At 41.6% G+C, this 18,163-nt stretch overlaps 1 protein-coding gene across 10 annotated transcripts in view; it reads right to left on the bottom strand.

Annotated features, from left to right (window-relative positions):
- KAZN (kazrin, periplakin interacting protein) overlaps positions 1-18,163 on the bottom strand; it is a 679,557-nt gene that overhangs the window by 146,832 nt on the left and 514,562 nt on the right. For 9 of the 10 annotated variants that reach the window (XM_083162748.1, XM_083162749.1, XM_083162746.1 and 6 more), the window contains one exon: positions 11,398-11,587. The exons of the other annotated variant lie outside the window; for it this stretch is intronic. In XM_083162748.1, the coding sequence (XP_083018874.1) occupies positions 11,398-11,587 (190 nt within the window). The remainder of the gene's footprint in view (positions 1-11,397; positions 11,588-18,163) is intronic. 10 annotated transcript variants of the gene reach the window in all.

Here is an 18,163-nt window from a genome sequence, read left to right as displayed (position 1 = left end):
GGCATAGGGACTGGGGAATTGTACCCAACTTCAGATTTGCAACCCAGTAAAATTGGAAATTATTATGCACAAAGGAAGTGTCCAATATGTGTGTGTTTTGTATACCAGAGGGAGACACAAAATGTCCTAATTGTGGAACTTGGGTGGGATCAGAGATTTTACCATGTGACCCAGAATTAAGATCTGTAATAAGGTTAAAATATTACAATCAAAGTCCACCCAGAGAAGGGTTATCTGAGGCTAGGACACGCAAACAAACAGAATTTTATGGCAATCCAGTTCCTAGTGACAGGCCTGGACAACACCCAGTCAAAATATATGGTATTCCACGCAGTAGTGTGTCAGCATCACAATCAGGTCCTTCCATGTATCCAGTTAGAGTAACTTACCACATGCAAATGGTTGCAGATGCAGCGGGCCAACAGGTATAGCAATTAGTTGAGAGACAGAACTATGTCCCATGGTTTGCATCTGACCAAATGAAAGTGGTAAATAATTTAATTAATATAAGAAAGAACTCATTAGAGTATGATAAAAAAAATCAGACAGGTTACTATCATACATATACCATGTTGGGTAGATTTAGAACAGGTTGTAAGAGCAACCGCAGGTACTGGGGAATGGAATATAATACAGAAGTTGCCAAACGATGCCATCGATCCCCTCCACCCCGGGTTACCAGCCATAGTGGATATACCACAAAATAAATACAGACAGTGGGGTACATTTGGGGGACAGAGTAACTTACAGATGTCATAGATTGGCAGCTCAGGCACCAGCACAGCCAGATATACAACAAAAGCAAATGACAGTAAAGGAATACCATGACAAGGTTGTTACTAAGCAGGAGAATGAAGGACACCCACTTGACAAGCCAGCTAATGAAAGACTGTTGAAATCTAAGTTTTTGTATGGACATCATCCATAAGCTCAATTGCTTATTTTACGACTCAAAGTTATCTTTATAGACATAAGTGCAATCTTACAGATTTTGGAAGGCTTGGAAGATACGGAGAGAGAGAAAAAAGAGAAGAAGCGCAATCAGACACCAATTATTCAGGTTAATGTCATTCAACCCTGGAACCAAAAAGACCCTACTTAAGGTCCAAAGATGGCAGGTACCAAACCACCAATGGTAAGACCGGTACAACGTGATTCTGAGGGAAATGACATCACAGAGAGGTGCTTCTGGTGCAGATCCGTAGGTCATATTAAAAAAAATTGATACAAGTATCAAAGATGGCTACAAGGTAAGAACATGACAGATGGCTTCCCTTGCACAAAACATGCATTACAATTTCAGACCCCAAAAGGCATATCAGCATTCCACCTTGAAGAAAAGATAAACGCTCCAAAAGGTACTGTCTCTCTCACTCTTCCCACAGGACACAAACTTGAATGCCTAATTGACACAGGTGCTAGTCTCACTGTACTGAGAGAAGAAGAAGTTCCAAGTGAACTACTGTCCAGAGACACTATACAAGGTACAGGATTGGGTGGACAGCCACTTCCACTTAGGAAGAGTAAGCCACCATTTTACTTATCAATGATGAATGCACACCTATACCTATTGAATTTCTTACCTCATCTACATGTCCAGTAAACTTGTTGGGAGCTGACATTCTGCAACTAATGCAAGCATGAATTGAATATACAGAGACTGGCATCAAATATAAATCTGATATATCCAAAGACTTACTACCTCAAATAGAGGAAGCTGTGTATATGTTTCTCTCCCAGTCATCTATTAAAGATTTTGCTGAAGTTATCCTCCCAGACTGGATCACATCCCAAGTACCGGAAAAGCTGTGGTCTAAGGGAAAGATGGACACTGGCAATCTGAACGTACAACCTGTCCAACTGCGATTAAAGCCAGGAACAGTGCTAGTATCCGTAAAGCAATATCCACTGAATCCTGATCAAAGAGTCGCCATCACCAAGCAACTACAAGCTTATCTACAGTCCGGCATCCTTGTTCATTGTAGATCCCCATGGTCCACGCCTCTGTTTCCTGTGAAGAAACAAGATGTTACCGGTTCTGGAGAGACCCAATACAGAATGGTTCATGACCTTAGGGAGGTCAACAAGAGACTGTTAATTAATTGTCCCATTGTGCCTAATCCACACACCTTGGGAATCAGATCCCACCATCAGGGGCCTGGTTTACAGTGATTGACTTGGCCAATGCATTTTTTTTCTGTGCCCATCACTAAAGACTCTCAAGAACTGTTAGCTTTTACACTTGATGGCAAACAATACAGCTGGACAAGATTGCCTCAAGGGGGTGCCACTAGGCCCAGTGACTACTCTGAAGCCATGTCACTGGTTATCCAGGCTTGGAGACCCTTTACTCAGAAGATACCCAGTTTATCCAGTATGTCGATGATCTCCTGTTAACTACAACAACTCAAGAAAAATGCCAGCAGGAAACAGTGTCCCTACTCAAGTTCCTGGAAGAACAAGTATGCAGGGCTTCAAATGATAAACTACAGCTCTGTAAACAAAAGGTTGTCTTCCTTGGGCATTGTATCTCTCAAGGCATCAAACACCTGACAGAAGACAGGAAGAAGCTAATACTGCAAGCTAAGATACCAAAGACTGTGAAACAAGTTAGGTCATTCCTATGCCTGGTGGGCTATTGCAGGGACTGGATACCTCTTGCATCAGTTTACATGCAAACACTATACAATGCCATTAAAACAGAGGGTCCACATCCAACAGATGAAGACATGGCTCAAGCAGTTCAGCAACTAAAGTTGGCCATTGCCTCTTCACCTGCCTTAGGCCTGCCAGACTATTCTAAACCTTTTACGTTATATTGCCATGAGGAAAAAGGACATGCTTTGGGAGTGTTAACACAGATCCAAGGAACAAGACAAAGACCTCTTGCTTACTATTCCAGCAGGCTTGACAATATCATTCAAGGATCACCTACATGTATTAAAACTGTAGCAGCGGCTGCTGTAGTGAAGGACAAGTGCACAGACATTGGTCTTAATCATGACATAACTATACAAGTACCACATGCTGTAACAGAAATCCTACAACAAGCAAGAACCAAACACCTTTCAGCAGCTAGACTCACCAAGTACGAAGTGTCCCTATTGAGTGCAACCAATTTGACAATAAAGAGGTGCACCACTCTCAATCCTGCTACGCTCCTATCAGCCCTATTGCCGTAGCAGAAGAAGTGTGATCATCAATGTTCAAAAGGAGGGAGAATAAGGGGACAAGCACCTTCTGTCAGCACAGTAACATTTACAGCAGTCCAGAGAATGGAAGTAGATGCAGAAGGTGAAGGTGAGGACAAAGAGGAAGATACTTGTACTCAAAATTTTTCCCATGACTGTCTTGCTTTGATGGAACAAGAAACCCAGACATTTCCACACGTCCAAGATATGCCCATACCCAATGCTCATTACGAACTATATGTTGATGGGTCCAGATACTATGCAAATTGTACACCCTACACTGGATATGCTGTCACTACCGACATTGAAGTAGTAACTTCTGGAGCCCTACCAGCACAAGCAGCTGAACTTGTGGCCCTTACTAAAGCATTGGAATACGCAGAGCATACAACATCAAACATTTATACAGATTCCAGATACAGCTGGGGAGTGACAATGGACTATGGGTTGATCTGGAAAAGCAGAGACTTTAAAACAGTTACAGGTAAACAGATAGAGCATGCTGACCTCATTAAAAAAAATTTGGTACTTATATAATATCTGGGCTCCCGTTTTTCTTATGACACCGCGTGCGCTCGCCTCGCTTCGCTCGCCACACTATATAAAATCAACTCCATGCGTAATTGGATAGTAGGGGTATGAAAGAATGGGGTGCATTTAACATGGGAGCCCAGATAATACATAAGTACCAAAAATTCCAAGCATTAATGAAGCCACACAAAGTTGCCATCATCAAGATTCAAGCACAAGAATCAAACAAAAGAAACAAGAGGAAACAATCTTACAGATGCAGAAGCTAAGACAGCAGCAAAAGCCCAGCAAGTAGAAAAAAGACACTACTTGGTCGTGACAGAAACGGGAGAACCACAACACATGGCAAATACTGTATGTAGCAATTAAAGAAATTCCAAGACCAAGCAGGTCCAGTGGAAAAAGCAGAGTGGCAAAGGAAAGGAGCGGCAAAAGATGAAGAAACGGAGCTCTGGAAAAGAGATGAACTGTTAGGTCTACCCAGAGTACTCTACCCAGCCATGTGCCAAGTTATTCATGGACAGACCCACCTTGGGAAGGATCAAATGAATGTCATTACTAATGAGAGATGGATAGCTCCAGGATTCCAATTGGCAGCAGCACTTCACACACAAGCATGCTGGATCTGTGGAACAAGCAATCCAGGGACAAGAGTAAAAACTCCACAAGGGGCAATACCAAAAGCAACAGCTCCTTTTCAGAGACTGCAGATTGACTCCATACAGATGCCTAAGTGTGGAGTGTATGATTATGCCCTCGTAATAGTGGACATTCTGTCTAAATGGATGGAGGCTTTCGCTGTGGCAAACGCCACAGCAAGGAACACTGCTAAGAAAATCCTCTCAGAAATTGTCTGTAGATATGGTGTCCCAGATGTCATGGAGTCAGATAGGGGTACATACTTTACAGGTGAAGTAATGAGACAGATAATGCAGGATTTAGGCATACAACAGGCGTACAGGCCTGAGGCAAGTGGTTTGGTGGAAAGAACAAACTATACTTTGAAATCCAAGGTTATGAAGGCAATGAAAGACACATGTAAAACATGGGTAGAATGTTTACCTTTAGCACTTTTTAGCATGAGGACCATTCCTCACAAAAAGTCAGGATACTCTCCATATGAGGTTCTGTTTGGTAGCATACTGTACCTAGGATAGGATGTTACTACCCACAAGAACTTGTGCATAAACATGCAGATCTAACCTGTTATGTAAAAGAACTAACTAAAAGACTAACTCAACTTCATGCTGCAGCTTATGCTTCACTTCCATATTCTACAGCAGAGAACAATCCTCATCATCTCCAACCAGGAGATTGGGTGTATCTCAAGAGACATATTCGAAAATCGCTTGAGCCTAGATATGATGGTCCATTTCAGGTCCTACTGACTACACCATCATCAGTAAAGATAGAAGGCAGGGATACGTGGATACATGCATCCCATTGTAAACAATTCCAAGTTAAGTTTGATGATGCAGTTTGCTGAGATGTTATTGGGGCCCAAATCTGATAAAAGTCTATGTGGATGCATTCTGTGTTTGGAAGCCGCAATAGTGGCAATAATATGGTTATGTACAGTATTAGAGGTACCAGATTATGTTAATAACAACAGCACAGTACAAGTTACCTCTATAGTCTATCCCAAACCACATTATGTGAGGAAAAGGGAAGTAGCAAACCCTAACCATGAATGTATAAATTTGCCATGAATGTATAAATTTGACACTAATCTCAAGGTGTATTTGTGAATATTGTGGACAGCCACCTGAGGAGACATGCATAGAATGGTGTAAGGCCCCTACTGGAGAAAACCAAAATATGTTGTTGCAATTACATAATTTGGTAGGGAATGCCCTTAACACTACAAACTGTTGGATCTGCTCTCATGGTCCTACCTCAGGAGGAGGAGGAGGAGAGAGGACATTTATCCCTGTCACATTTGAAGAATGGGCACTATTTGAAGATGACCGTGCAGATAGTGTCCCATTCAAAGCATCAGTAAGCCAATACTTACACAAGCCACCCCCTAAGTTGCTAGCACACCTAATTACCCCAGATGTATCTTTTTGCATTGAATTTAAGAAAATACAAAGGGAAACCATAGTTGGCCTTGATGATCAAAAGGTTTTCCACTCAAACACCCACCTGGGAACATTTTACCCTTGTTATAAGGCCCCTTTTCGAGTCGGTGGTATCCCTTACACTGATAAACCAGGAGTACCTCCACACCCCATATTTCTGGCACCATATGAGGAAGAGCCTATAAAAAAGGCCCCTGTTAAACTCTAGAGTATGGCCAGGGCCAGGATTCCCTAGCTGGATGAACGAGACAGGAAGCAGTCTCACCCAGTTTGTAGCAAATAGAATGGTAGCAGAAAAAAGACTACAAAACCTAAGAAACATGTGGGATACCATACCTCCAATTCTCCCAAATAATTTGTATTTTTTATGTGGGAAGTATGCCTACAAGTGGCTTGTTTTTGGCGACTATGGGAATTGCATCCTAGGACGCATAGTACCTGCAGCGCAAGTGATAGAGCATGAAGATCTAAAAGAGATAATCAAAGGCCAAGAAGGCCAGGTAAGGAAGTATAATCCAATACACAGGGACAGAAGGGAAATAAAAGAAGCAAGGAAAAAGGCAAGAAAACTAATCTACACACCCTGGCATGAGAGAATGGGATTTTGGCTCAAAATCATATTATATTATAGAGTTGAATCACTTGCAGTATTATTAGATAACATTACTGAAATATATGATAACACCTTCAGATATGTAGGAAAAGAGCTTCAAGAGGTAAAGAAGGAACAGTTACAACACAGATTAGTTTTAGATCACTTAATGACACAGACAGGAGGCTATTGTATGACTTTAGATACTCAAACAGGAATATTGTGCTGTACATTTATTACTAATGAGACTGACAATGCTCAATAGACAATAGAATAACATGTACAAGAGATAGAAGAAAAACGAATCTATGCCACTGAGCATAATACACCTGACACTCTAGGAGGTGATTGGGGCTGGCTATCTTTTCTGAACCCATCTACATGGTTTTCAGGAATCAGTGGATGGGTTATGGGAATTCTCATGTTCGGCCTAAAAATTATAGGATTATGCATACTTGTTTATATTGCTTTCAAGATATTGATGTGTGTTTTCTCTGTCTGAAACAGTGTCAGTCTGTAGCAACTACAGCCAAGTTTAAGAAACTCATATCTGGAAGGACACAGAAAGCAGAGGATCAGTCTATTCCGATGGATGTGAGCAACGGCCAGTTGCCCTCTGACTTCAGGGAAGAAGTTACCCTGTCTCAGGGATATAACCCACTAGACCCATCGAATGAGACTAATCCTTTGCATGGTTAGGCATTTTGTATTGTAAGATGTCTGACCACTATGAGTTTCCTACATTTATAATAATTTTTTGGTATTTTTGTTTACTACTGTATGTAAACAATATTAACTCAATTGTAATGTTTAATTATTATAAAAAGGAGGGAGTAAATTATAGAGCTTATCATACTAAATATTATATTGTTTATATAAGCTGAAGATTCCTTTCAGTACAAAGTATTACAAAACCTATGTGTTATAAGAATTGAGCAAATGTATGTCCCATCTTCAAGAAGCTGAAACAGTTAACTTGAATGTATATTCTCTCTAAGTCCCTATTTCGCTAGAAATCCCAATTAATATAAACACGAACCAGATGTGGAACACAGGATATGGCTAATAATGTGTACACATGGTAAGATTTGGCTTCCGATGTTCCCGATATAGGGAACATCAGTAGCCAAATTGCATGCTTTTTTAGGGCTTGCGAGCCCGATGCGCTGCTGATGCGCGCTCCCATGTGAGCGCATATCGGCAGCCAGATAGAGGGGGCAGGCAACACTATATAGTGCAGATCTGCACTATATAGTGTAAATTGTGCCCCTCTGGCATGTCGTGAGATGTGAGTCCCGATGCGATCTGATCGTGTCGGGACTTGCATCTCACGGCATATCCTGCTGTGTGTACATACCTTTAGAAAGACATTCCAATGTATGTATGTATTGAAAAGGCAAACATACATTCCCGTGTAAGGCAAAGAGTTCTAATGAAATCCATATGTTCTATGGGAAGTAACTACAAAGTTTAAGGTAATATAGAAAATACTCCCCATTCTTAGAAGTTCACTCCTATTGTGTCGTCAGAGATAGCACATACCAATGTTTTGATTCTAACCCCACCTTAGGGGTGTGTTGCATATTAATATGTATGTTTTTCTTGTAATATCTCCTCCCCTAATGGAAGAGGAATATCTGTGTTTCATGGTATATATATATATATATATATATATATATATATATATATATATATATGAGGAACTAGCCACTAGTAATAAAGTGTTTATAGAGTTTTAAATATGTAGGCAGATGTGGTTGAAGAATGTGGTTTTCACATACAAGGGATAAATTTCATCAGAGTAATGTCTTTATTGCTGAGGGTATAGCACTGGTAGATAATAAGAATACCTTGTTATTTGCCTATATTGGCTTTTACAAAATGTAGCAGTTCTTTGTATAAACTGTAACAAGGAGGATTTATCTTCACAGCTTGAGGTTAGCTTGAGGAAGCCACAAGCGAAACATGTGTCGTAATCCATGTTAGGCAGACTGTAGGATGGTTTGATGTAGGTAACTAGAATATACTGTCTGATTTGCTAAAAATTAATACCAGGATCACTTTCTCCGCAGTGACTTAGATACATATTGATTTTATGTCTATAACAATTTAGATACATATCGATTGTATGACAACAGGCTAGCTCAGAAACAGATTAGAAGTACTACCGGTGACTTACCATTAACAAAGCACGGATGGTGTAATGGTTAGCATTACTGCCTTACAGAGCTGAGGACATGGGTTCGATCCCCACCATGGCCCTAACTGTGCGGAGTATGTATATTCTCCCCGTGCTTGCGTGGGTTTACTCCGGGTACTCCGGTTTCCTCCCACAATCCAAAAATGTACAGGTAGGTTAATTGGCTTCCAACAAAATTAACCCTAGTAGAATGTCAGGGACTGATGTGAATGTTCAAATATTCTCTGCAAAGCGCTGCGGAATATGTGTGCGCTATATAAGAAACTGTTAATAAATAATAATAAATTAAGCTGGGATGACTGCATAGAGATTAACATAGTGCCATTCAGGCCAATAACAAGGTATCCTTATTATCTACCAGTGCTATACCCTCAGCAATAAAGACATTAATCTGATGGGATTTATCCCTTGTATGTGAAAACCACATCCTCCAACCACATCTGCCTACATTTTTTAAACTATAAACACTTTTTTCACCTTCTTTGATATCCCTATATTTGTATGTTTACTGTATGTGTAGATTTTAACCTCTCACTTTCTCTTTGAGGGTGGGTATCTCCTTATCCCAAGTATACAAATAAAGATATTAGAAGCTCCCACATTTTTTATAAAATGGTCCATATTTGACACCCAATATCAATTGCTCAAAATAGGAGTGAATCCATCTACAACTGCTTTCTTCGTTTTCTTCTTTTCTGATTCTGTGAGGAGACCTGCAAAACATGCACCACGAGGTGTCCTGAGGACCAAGTTTGAGAACCTGTGCATTAAAGATTGGCTGAAACAGTACCCAGCCACATGTATTAGAACATTTAATACAACCTGAGTACTTTGGGCCGGAATTGTAGAGTGGGATATAGTGGAGCATTGGGACGTAATTTAACTCATCAGCCAAAAGAGCAGGCAAAACATCAGTTACTGACATTAGGAAATTGAAATGTAGTTATATGTTTGGATGAAATATAAAATGAGAAGTGTGTCTTTGACACAGTACATACTCTTTTCAATTCCCTGATGGTTTACCCAAACCCTTTCTACTTCAAGTATTTCTTACTGTTTACTACCCCTTCCAGATATCCCTTATTATGTAATACATATGACTGGCCACTTGTCTGCTTGCTGGACCTTGGAAATAGCAGACAGCGCCTATGAATGCTTTCCATAAAAAATGTGTTATATTTATGAAATAGCATACATGACTATTATGCATTGCTTAATGCCTTTACTAACATTTGCTGAGAAAAAAGAAACAGATTATAATCATGACGTAAGGTGGTCCCAATATTGCACTCCATAAAGTTTTGCTCTACAATTTGGTTCCTAGCTTTACAACTTGGGTCCAATTTCCTCAGGGTCCAAAACCATTACAAATGAAAAGATAAAAGGTAAAAAACATACTATTCAGTTAAAAGGGTGAATATGTGCATACATTTTAAACCCATTATTGAAAGTGGCTTCCTTTATACCTACTTGCTCTGACCCGTTTAAAAAAAACGTTTTAAATACCTGGTCTAAGCAGGTTTTGCAATGTGAAAGCAGCATCTGTGACCTGCTCATGACTTGTAAATACCGTTTCAGAGTCATTCACACTACAAATGGATTGGCTCTGAAACGAGTAGGACACTACTTTTAACCCATTTTGAATTACTGGTATTTTAAAACCATTAAAATCGGCAATATACTGTGTTTTAGCTGTAATGTGAAAGGGGTATTAGACGTTTCTTTGAGAACCTGCCCACTATTCTGCTGCTAGCATGTGAAGTAAATTAGAGTGTAATCATCTTACAATCTTCATAAATAAAGACATTTATACCCCTTTCACACTGCAGCTCTAAAACGGTATTTTGACGATTTTTTAGCCTTTTAAACGGTTAGAGCTGCAATGTAAAGCACCAGTTTTAAATTGCCGGTTCAAGAAAACCGGTAATTCAAAACATGTAAAAAGAAGGATCCTACATGGTTCAGACCCGTTATATGTGCAGTGTGAACGGGTCTGAACCGGTATATTGGATCCGACACTACCGGTTACTTCCTCCCCTGGTACTAAGCAGCACATCCCCGCTACCCCCCTCCCCTGGTACTAAGTTGTGCATCCCCCGCTTCCCCCCTCCCCCGGTACTAAGTTGGGCATCCCCCTTTCCCATCCTCCCCTGGTACTTGGCAGCGTGCGGGGATCCGGCAGCAGGGTCCATGCTGGGGAGGCAGCGAGGTCCATTAGGTGAATGGTCAGTGTGCAGCGGGGTCCATTAGGTGAATGGGAAGTCAGCAGCGGGGTCCCTGCGGCGGATGGGAACTAGTAGCGCTACTAGTTCCCTTCCGACGCTGACTTCCCATTCACCTAATGGACCCCGCCGCACACTGCCCATTCACCTAATGGACCTCGCTGCCTCCCTAGCATGGACCCCACTGCCGGATCCCCGCACGCTTCCAAGTACCAGGGGGAGGGGACACACAGCTTAGTAGCAGGGGAGGGGGGGGGGGTACCCACTGCCTAGTACCAGGGGTGGGGGAGGGGGGCTCAGGCCAGGTACTAGGGAATGAGTGGTATATTACTGGTGAATTACAATATTTGTACCTTTCACAACGGGTTCAATGTGAAAGGTACAAAAATGGTAATTAACCAGTAATATACCGTTTACAACATGAACTGTGAAAGGGGTAAAACTTGCTCTAACCCGGTTAAAGAAACATTTCAAAAACCAAGTCAAAGCAGGTTTTGCAGTGTGAAAGCAGTATTACAGTCTGCATGTGTGCAACTTGATGTCTATTTAGAATGTGCAAGGTCAACACTTGGAAACAAACCTTGCCGATCTGCGGCATGCTGATGGTGTGCATGGTAAAGGGTTTGCTGGCTCTGGCGGATGGCTGCAGTAAGCGGGAGATCCGCATGCATTACCCACTCTTGGTTTCCATTTAAGATTGTTTCGCCCGGCATAGCCAGTGAATGACGCTTCGGTACATCTTTAGTTAGGGTCGCTAAGGACTGCTTGGCCTACGGACAAGAGGAAATACCTGAATATCATGGCCAAATACGAATGAAAAATAAAATGAACAGGAGGGGGAAACAAATTAATACAGAAATTACAGTACGTTGAAAAAAAAAAAAAGGTTATTGATTATTTGTGAGAAAAATTGTATTGCACGCAATTATATTGGCCAGCAAACTAACCATAATTTGTACTTTTCCTTCTTACTGTAATTAGAGGAACTTACCCAATTAAAATAATAGAAGAAAAATTAAACACTAAGGGGGAAATTTACTAAGATGTGTATTCTACTTCACATGTGATGTTGCTATGGGCAACCAATCAGAAGCTACTTCTTATTTATTTAGCACCCTCTACAAGATAGTAGACAGGATCTGATTGGTTGCCCATAGCAACATCACATGTGAAGTAGAATGCACATGTTAATAAATGTCCCCCTAATAGTCACTGAAAAAACATGTACATGGACAGGATTGCTTTTTATTAGAGCTAGGCAGCTTGTGGTGCTACAGATTGTGTAGAACTACGAGCCTGTTGTGACATCTAACAGCTGGATAGAAAGAGATTGCTAAGGCCTGCATGTGATATTCACAAACAGAGATGTCTCAGGAATTGTTATAATTGATGAATATGTATTAACAATGAATTAAGCATGTTGCCTATGATTAGCAAAATTACAGCTCACTAATCGTTTTCCTGGAGTTTATAATTGCTAAAATACAGTAAATCAATAGATCCTTTTCAGGAAACATGCTAAATCCCAGTGTTAAAAATCAGGACTGTGCTAAGAAAACCAGTATGTCTGTGTACTCTGACACATTTATATAGTCCCATTTATTAAAGAGCACTTGGCAGATATTTGTGAATGTTACAAGATGTATCTTCATTTTCTAGCAAACATTTTTTTACGGCAATTTGCCTGTGATAGAACTTAAATGATAAATCTCCCAGAATGCATGAACACAGTTTAATGGAACTAAAAAAAAAACGGAACTGGACAAGACCCCGGAACGGAGAGTGTCTTGTCCGGGGGGGATGCCTGTGATAGCTTTCACCAGGGACACAGGGAAGGGAGATTACAGCCTCCCCATGTGGTCTGGACCATTCCGTTTTTTTGCTACATGCCTGGTCCATACAGACTTTATTCTCTCCTTCCTCCTCTCCCCCCAGAACGGACAGGCTCCATTCATCAACTTCTGTCATTCTGGAGTTTGTAGTGTCCAATCCGGCGGGGTGCCTGTCCACGGGTATCCTGTCCGGGGGGGGGGTCAATTGATGAATGGAGCCTCTCCGGTCCGGCGTTCTGTCCGATTCCATTTTTTACCCATACCCCAGTTTAATGCAATGGTTCAATGCTTCTACATGGCACCTCAGATATCCTTTATATAAACATAAAATCATTGCAATAAACATTGCGGTGGTTTCTCATTTTTGATAATGCTTTGTGGCTGATTTACAAAGTATTGAAATAAATTATTATAGCATAGTTGCATACTTTTGAAAACTAGTTTCAGGGAGATTATAGTTCACAATTGAATTTTGCGCAGTGCCCCATTGAGGGTGTGTGTCATGCTCCACCCAAAAGGGCATGTCTAGTTCCATATATGGAGAGATTGTGAAGAGATTGTGAACGTGGCACCTAGAAGCGTGGGTGTGTACTGCTACATCTGAGAGGATTCCTTTAAAATTACTTAGATCCAAATGTAGATGAGCCCCAAAGCAGTTAGTAAGAGCTACTATACTTAATAAGGTGCTGTGACATGGTGCTGATGATTCAATGTAAATGTATCTATCTCTCATTACTTTTTCCCCCAAAAAAATGTAACAGTGTAATGTGGGCTAGGTGAAATGAGGGAGATTGCTAGACTAGGAGAGAGGGAGATTGCTGCTATTTCAGGGAGTCTCCTGCAGAATGCAGGAGGGTAGGCAACTATGCACTATAGTATGCCCATATTGGTACAGGTAGTGGTGTAAAAAGTAAGAGCATTCACAATGGAACATATAACGTCTTTTGCAAATCGCAGCAATTTCTTCAGCAAGGCACAACCGTCAAATTAGGCACAGCAAACGGTCTCCATAGTGCAGAGGAGATGGTGTCATCACAGCACGATAGTTCAAACGCTATTAGCAATCTACTGTGAAGATAGAACATGTATAATCTGTGCGTTCCGATGTCAAAATGCAGCCAATTTCAACGTACTTTTAGTATATATAAATACACAGCGGCTTTAAAAATAATCTGTTAGAATACAGAAGTCATAAAAAGTACAAAAAAACACATGATTGTATAAATATTTTCTTTACCAAAACTAGCAGCATCACTGTGAGAAAACCAGCAGCATGTCATTATACCAGTCAATGCTTCCAAAGTGCAAATTAAAAATACCATCAGGGACCAGTTCAACACGAAGCGCAGCTGCCAGCGTCCCCCGTAGCCCTGGCCCATGTTACCAGCCAGTTCATCAGGCTCCAGCCCGCTCTCAGCGTCCATCCCACATATCACAAAGTAATGGGCCAGGTGACAAGGAGCAGTGGCCAGGCCCGGAGAAAAGCCGCTGTCCCCACTCATAGTCTCAGAGTCTGCAGACCAGCACCATCTACACAGCGTTCTCTAGTAGCAGCTTACACGTGCCTGACATTGTGACAGGCAGCCCGGACTAGCGGCAGCACACAGCAGGCCAAGAGACAAGCGGTGTACGGGTGCAGCTGTAAGTCACCACCTGCCACTGCAGAAGTCCATTGGTTCAGATGGGATGGGCGCTGGGGGCCTGCCTGACCGGGGGATAAACCTTTTTGGGAACCGCCCACCTAAAAAGAGGGCGTGGTCAAAAATCACCAGGGCCTACTGGGGAATCTCCCGGTCCCCACTGGGCCATTCTGAGCCTGCACACTGCAGTGTGAACACGGCATTAGACATATTATTTATGTTCTCATTTGCCTTGACTTAACCCCTTCCTGACAGAGCCAGTTTTTGCGTTCCTGACAGAGCCCTTTTTTTCAAATCTGACATGTCTCACTTAAGTGGGGATAACTTTTTTTAACTTTTACTTATCCCAGTGATTTTGAGATTGTTTTTTCGTGACACATTGTACTTCAAATTAGTGGTAAATTTGGGTCGATACAGTCTTTTTTTTTTTGTGAAAAATACCAAAATGTCGTAAAAAAATGGAAAATTTAGCAATTTGCAAAATGTTAAATTTTCTGCTTGTGAGACAAATAATCATACCACTCAAAATAGTTAATAACTAACATAGACCATATGTCTACTTTATGTTTCCATCATTATTTCAACTTCCTTTTAATTTTTTGGGACACTAGGAGGCTTACAATATGAATAGCAAATTCTCAAATTTTCAAGAAAATTTCAAACACTGATTTTTTTAGGGACCAGTTCAGTTCTGATGTGACTTTGAGGGACTTGTATGTGAGACACCCCCATAAATGATGCCATTTCAAAAACTGCACCCCTCACAGTATTCAAAACAGCATTTTGGAAGTTTGTTAACCCTTTAGGTGTTTCACAGGAATTAAAACAAAGTGTAGGTGAAATTTCAAAATTTAATTTTTTTTGCAGATTTGCAATTTTAATACATTTTTCTAAGGAACACAGTACATTTTACTAGAGAAATGTGACTAAAAATTGATTCCCCCAATTCTTTTGTTTTCATAAATATCCTATATGTGGCCCTAGTGTGCACGTTGACCAAACCACAGGCTTCATAATAGAAGGAGCACCTACTTGATTTTGGAGCCTCCTTTTTATGAGATTATTTTTTAGGCACCATGTAGGTTTCTAGGCACCATAAGATGCTAAAAGTTAGGAACCCCCCCACAAGTGACCCCATTTTGCAAACTACACCCCTCAGGGAATTCATCTAGGGGTATAGTGTACATTTCAAACCCCCAGGGGTTTCACCAATTGTGGTACAACTGGGCAGTGAAAATGAAAAATTATTTTTTTTACACAAAAATGCAGTTCTGGCTCCAAATTTGTCATTTTCAGAAGGTATGAAGGAGACAAAGCACCCCAAAATCTGTGCCCCAATTTCTCCCGAGTACGGCAATGCCTCACATGTGACCAAAAAATACCATTTGGGTGCATGGCAGGACTCAGAAGGGAAGGAGTGATTTTTGGATTTTGCAGCTCAGATTCTGGTGGAATTTTGGTGGGTGCTATGTCGCATTAGCAAGACCCCCCAAGCACCAATACAGTGGAACCCCCCACAAGTGACCCCATTTTGCAAACTACACCCCTCAGGGAATTCATCTAGGGGTATAGTGTACATTTCAAACCCCCAGGGGTTTCACCAATTTTGATACAATTGGGCAGTGAAAATGAAAAATTACATTTTTTTACACAAAAATGCAGTTCTGGCTCAAAATTTTTCATTTTCAGAAGGTATGAAGGAGAAAAAGCACCCCAAAATCTGTGCCCCAATTTCTCCCGAGTACGGCAATGCCTCACATGTGACCAAAAAATACCAGTTGGGTGCATGGCAGGACTCAGAAGGGAAGGAGTGATTTTTGGATTTTGCAGCACAGATTTTGGTGGAATGAATGGTGGGTGCTATGTTGCACCAAGACAGTGGAACCCTCCCACAAGTCACCCCATTTTGCAAACTACACCCCTCAGGGAATTCATCTAGGGGTATAGTGTACATTTCAAACCCCCAGGGGTTTCACCAATTTTGATACAAGTGGGCAGTGAAAATGAAAAATTACATTTTTTTACACAAAAATGCAGTTCTGGCTCAAAATTTTTCATTTTCAGAAGGTATGAAGGAGAAAAAGCACCCCAAAATATGTGCCCCAATTTCTCCCGAGTACGGCAATGCCTCACATGTGACCAAAAAATACCAGTTGGGTGCATGGCAGGACTCAGAAGGGAAGGAGTGATTTTTGGATTTTGCAGCTCAGATTCTGGTGGAATTTTGGTGGGTGCTATGTCGCATTAGCAAGACCCCCCAAGCACCAATACAGTGGAACCCCCCCACAAGTGACCCCATTTTGCAAACTACACCCCTCAGGGAATTCATCTAGGGGTATAGTGTACATTTCAAACCCCCAGGGGTTTCACCAATTTTGATACAACTGGGCAGTGAAAATGAAAAATTACATTTTTTTACACAAAAATGCAGTTCTGGCTCAAAATTTTTCATTTTCAGAAGGTATGAAGGAGAAAAAGCACCCCAAAATCTGTGCCCCAATTTCTCCCGAGTACGGCAATGCCTCATGTGTGACCAAAAAGTGGCAGGACTCAGAAGGGAAGGAGTGATATTTGGATTTTGCAGCACAAATTCTGGTGGAATGATGGTGGGTGCTATGTCGCATTAGCAAGACCCCCAAAGCACCAATACAGTGGAACCCCCCCACAAGTGACCCCATTTTGCAAACTACACCCCTCAGGGAATTCATCTAGGGGTATAGTGTACATTTCAAACCCCCAGGGGTTTCACCAATTTTGATACAAGTGGGCAGTGAAAATGAAAAATTACATTTTTTTACACAAAAATGCAGTTCTGGCTCAAAATTTTTCATTTTCAGAAGGTATGAAGGAGAAAAAGCACCCCAAAATCTGTGCCCCAATTTCTCCCGAGTACGGCAATGCCTCACATGTGACCAAAAAATACCAGTTGGGTGCATGGCAGGACTCAGAAGGGAAGGAGTGATTTTTGGATTTTGCGGCTCAGATTCTGGTGGAATGAATGGTGGGTGCTATGTGGCATTAGCAAGACCCCCGAAGCACGGTGAAATTATGAACCTAATAATCCATAGATGTGTGGTATATTTTAAAACACTCCTTTATACATAGGCCGGGTTTGTCGGGGCAAGTGTCACACTGGAAAATAGTTTGCTTTCTTATTCCCTTTTTATAGCAAACTTTGCACCTTTTTTGTGTCCTGCCCTTTTTTCCAGTGGAGGGGATTTCATCAGGAAAATGCTGCCCTGGTACAATACGGGGGCCAGTACTAGAAGTACTGGGGCCCTCTGCCTGCTGGTTCCCAAATATTAGGCCCTTTATGACTTCCTCTTGAAAGTGCATAAATGTCCCCCTCTGGCCGGTAGAACGGAATAGCACGTAAGCGTTATACAGTGCCATCTGGATGATATACACGGCCAGCTTCTTGTACCAGATTTTTGTTTTCCGCAGGGCACTGTACGGCTTCAGTACCTGATCTGAAAGATCCACTCCGCCCATGTACCTATTGTAATCCAGGATACAATTAGGTTTTGAGGTGTGGGTACTGGTACCTCGTACAGGGACGGAGGTGGTACTGTCTCCGTGAATTGTTGTCAGTATAAGGACATCCCTCTTGTCCTTATATTTGACCAACAACATATTTTCGGTGCATATTCCCCTGCTTTCACCCCTTCTCATTACTTGGGCAATGTGCGTTTTTGGGAGGCCTCTTTGGTTCTTGCGCACAGTACCGCAAGCTGCTGTACCTCTTGAACCAAGGGCCTTAAACAGGGGGATGCTGGTGTAAAAGTTATCCACATAGAGGTGATAACCTTTATCCAGGAAGGGGTGCACTAAATCCCAGACAATTTTTCCACTAACACCTACGAGGGAGGGGGGG

Source organism: Crinia signifera, chromosome 19, assembly GCF_055691185.1.
Source record: "Crinia signifera chromosome 19, ASM5569118v1, whole genome shotgun sequence".
Classification (NCBI taxonomy): domain Eukaryota; kingdom Metazoa; phylum Chordata; class Amphibia; order Anura; family Myobatrachidae; genus Crinia; species Crinia signifera.
Note: the sequence above shows the minus strand (reverse complement) of the source record. Positions and strands in the feature narration are given on the sequence as shown.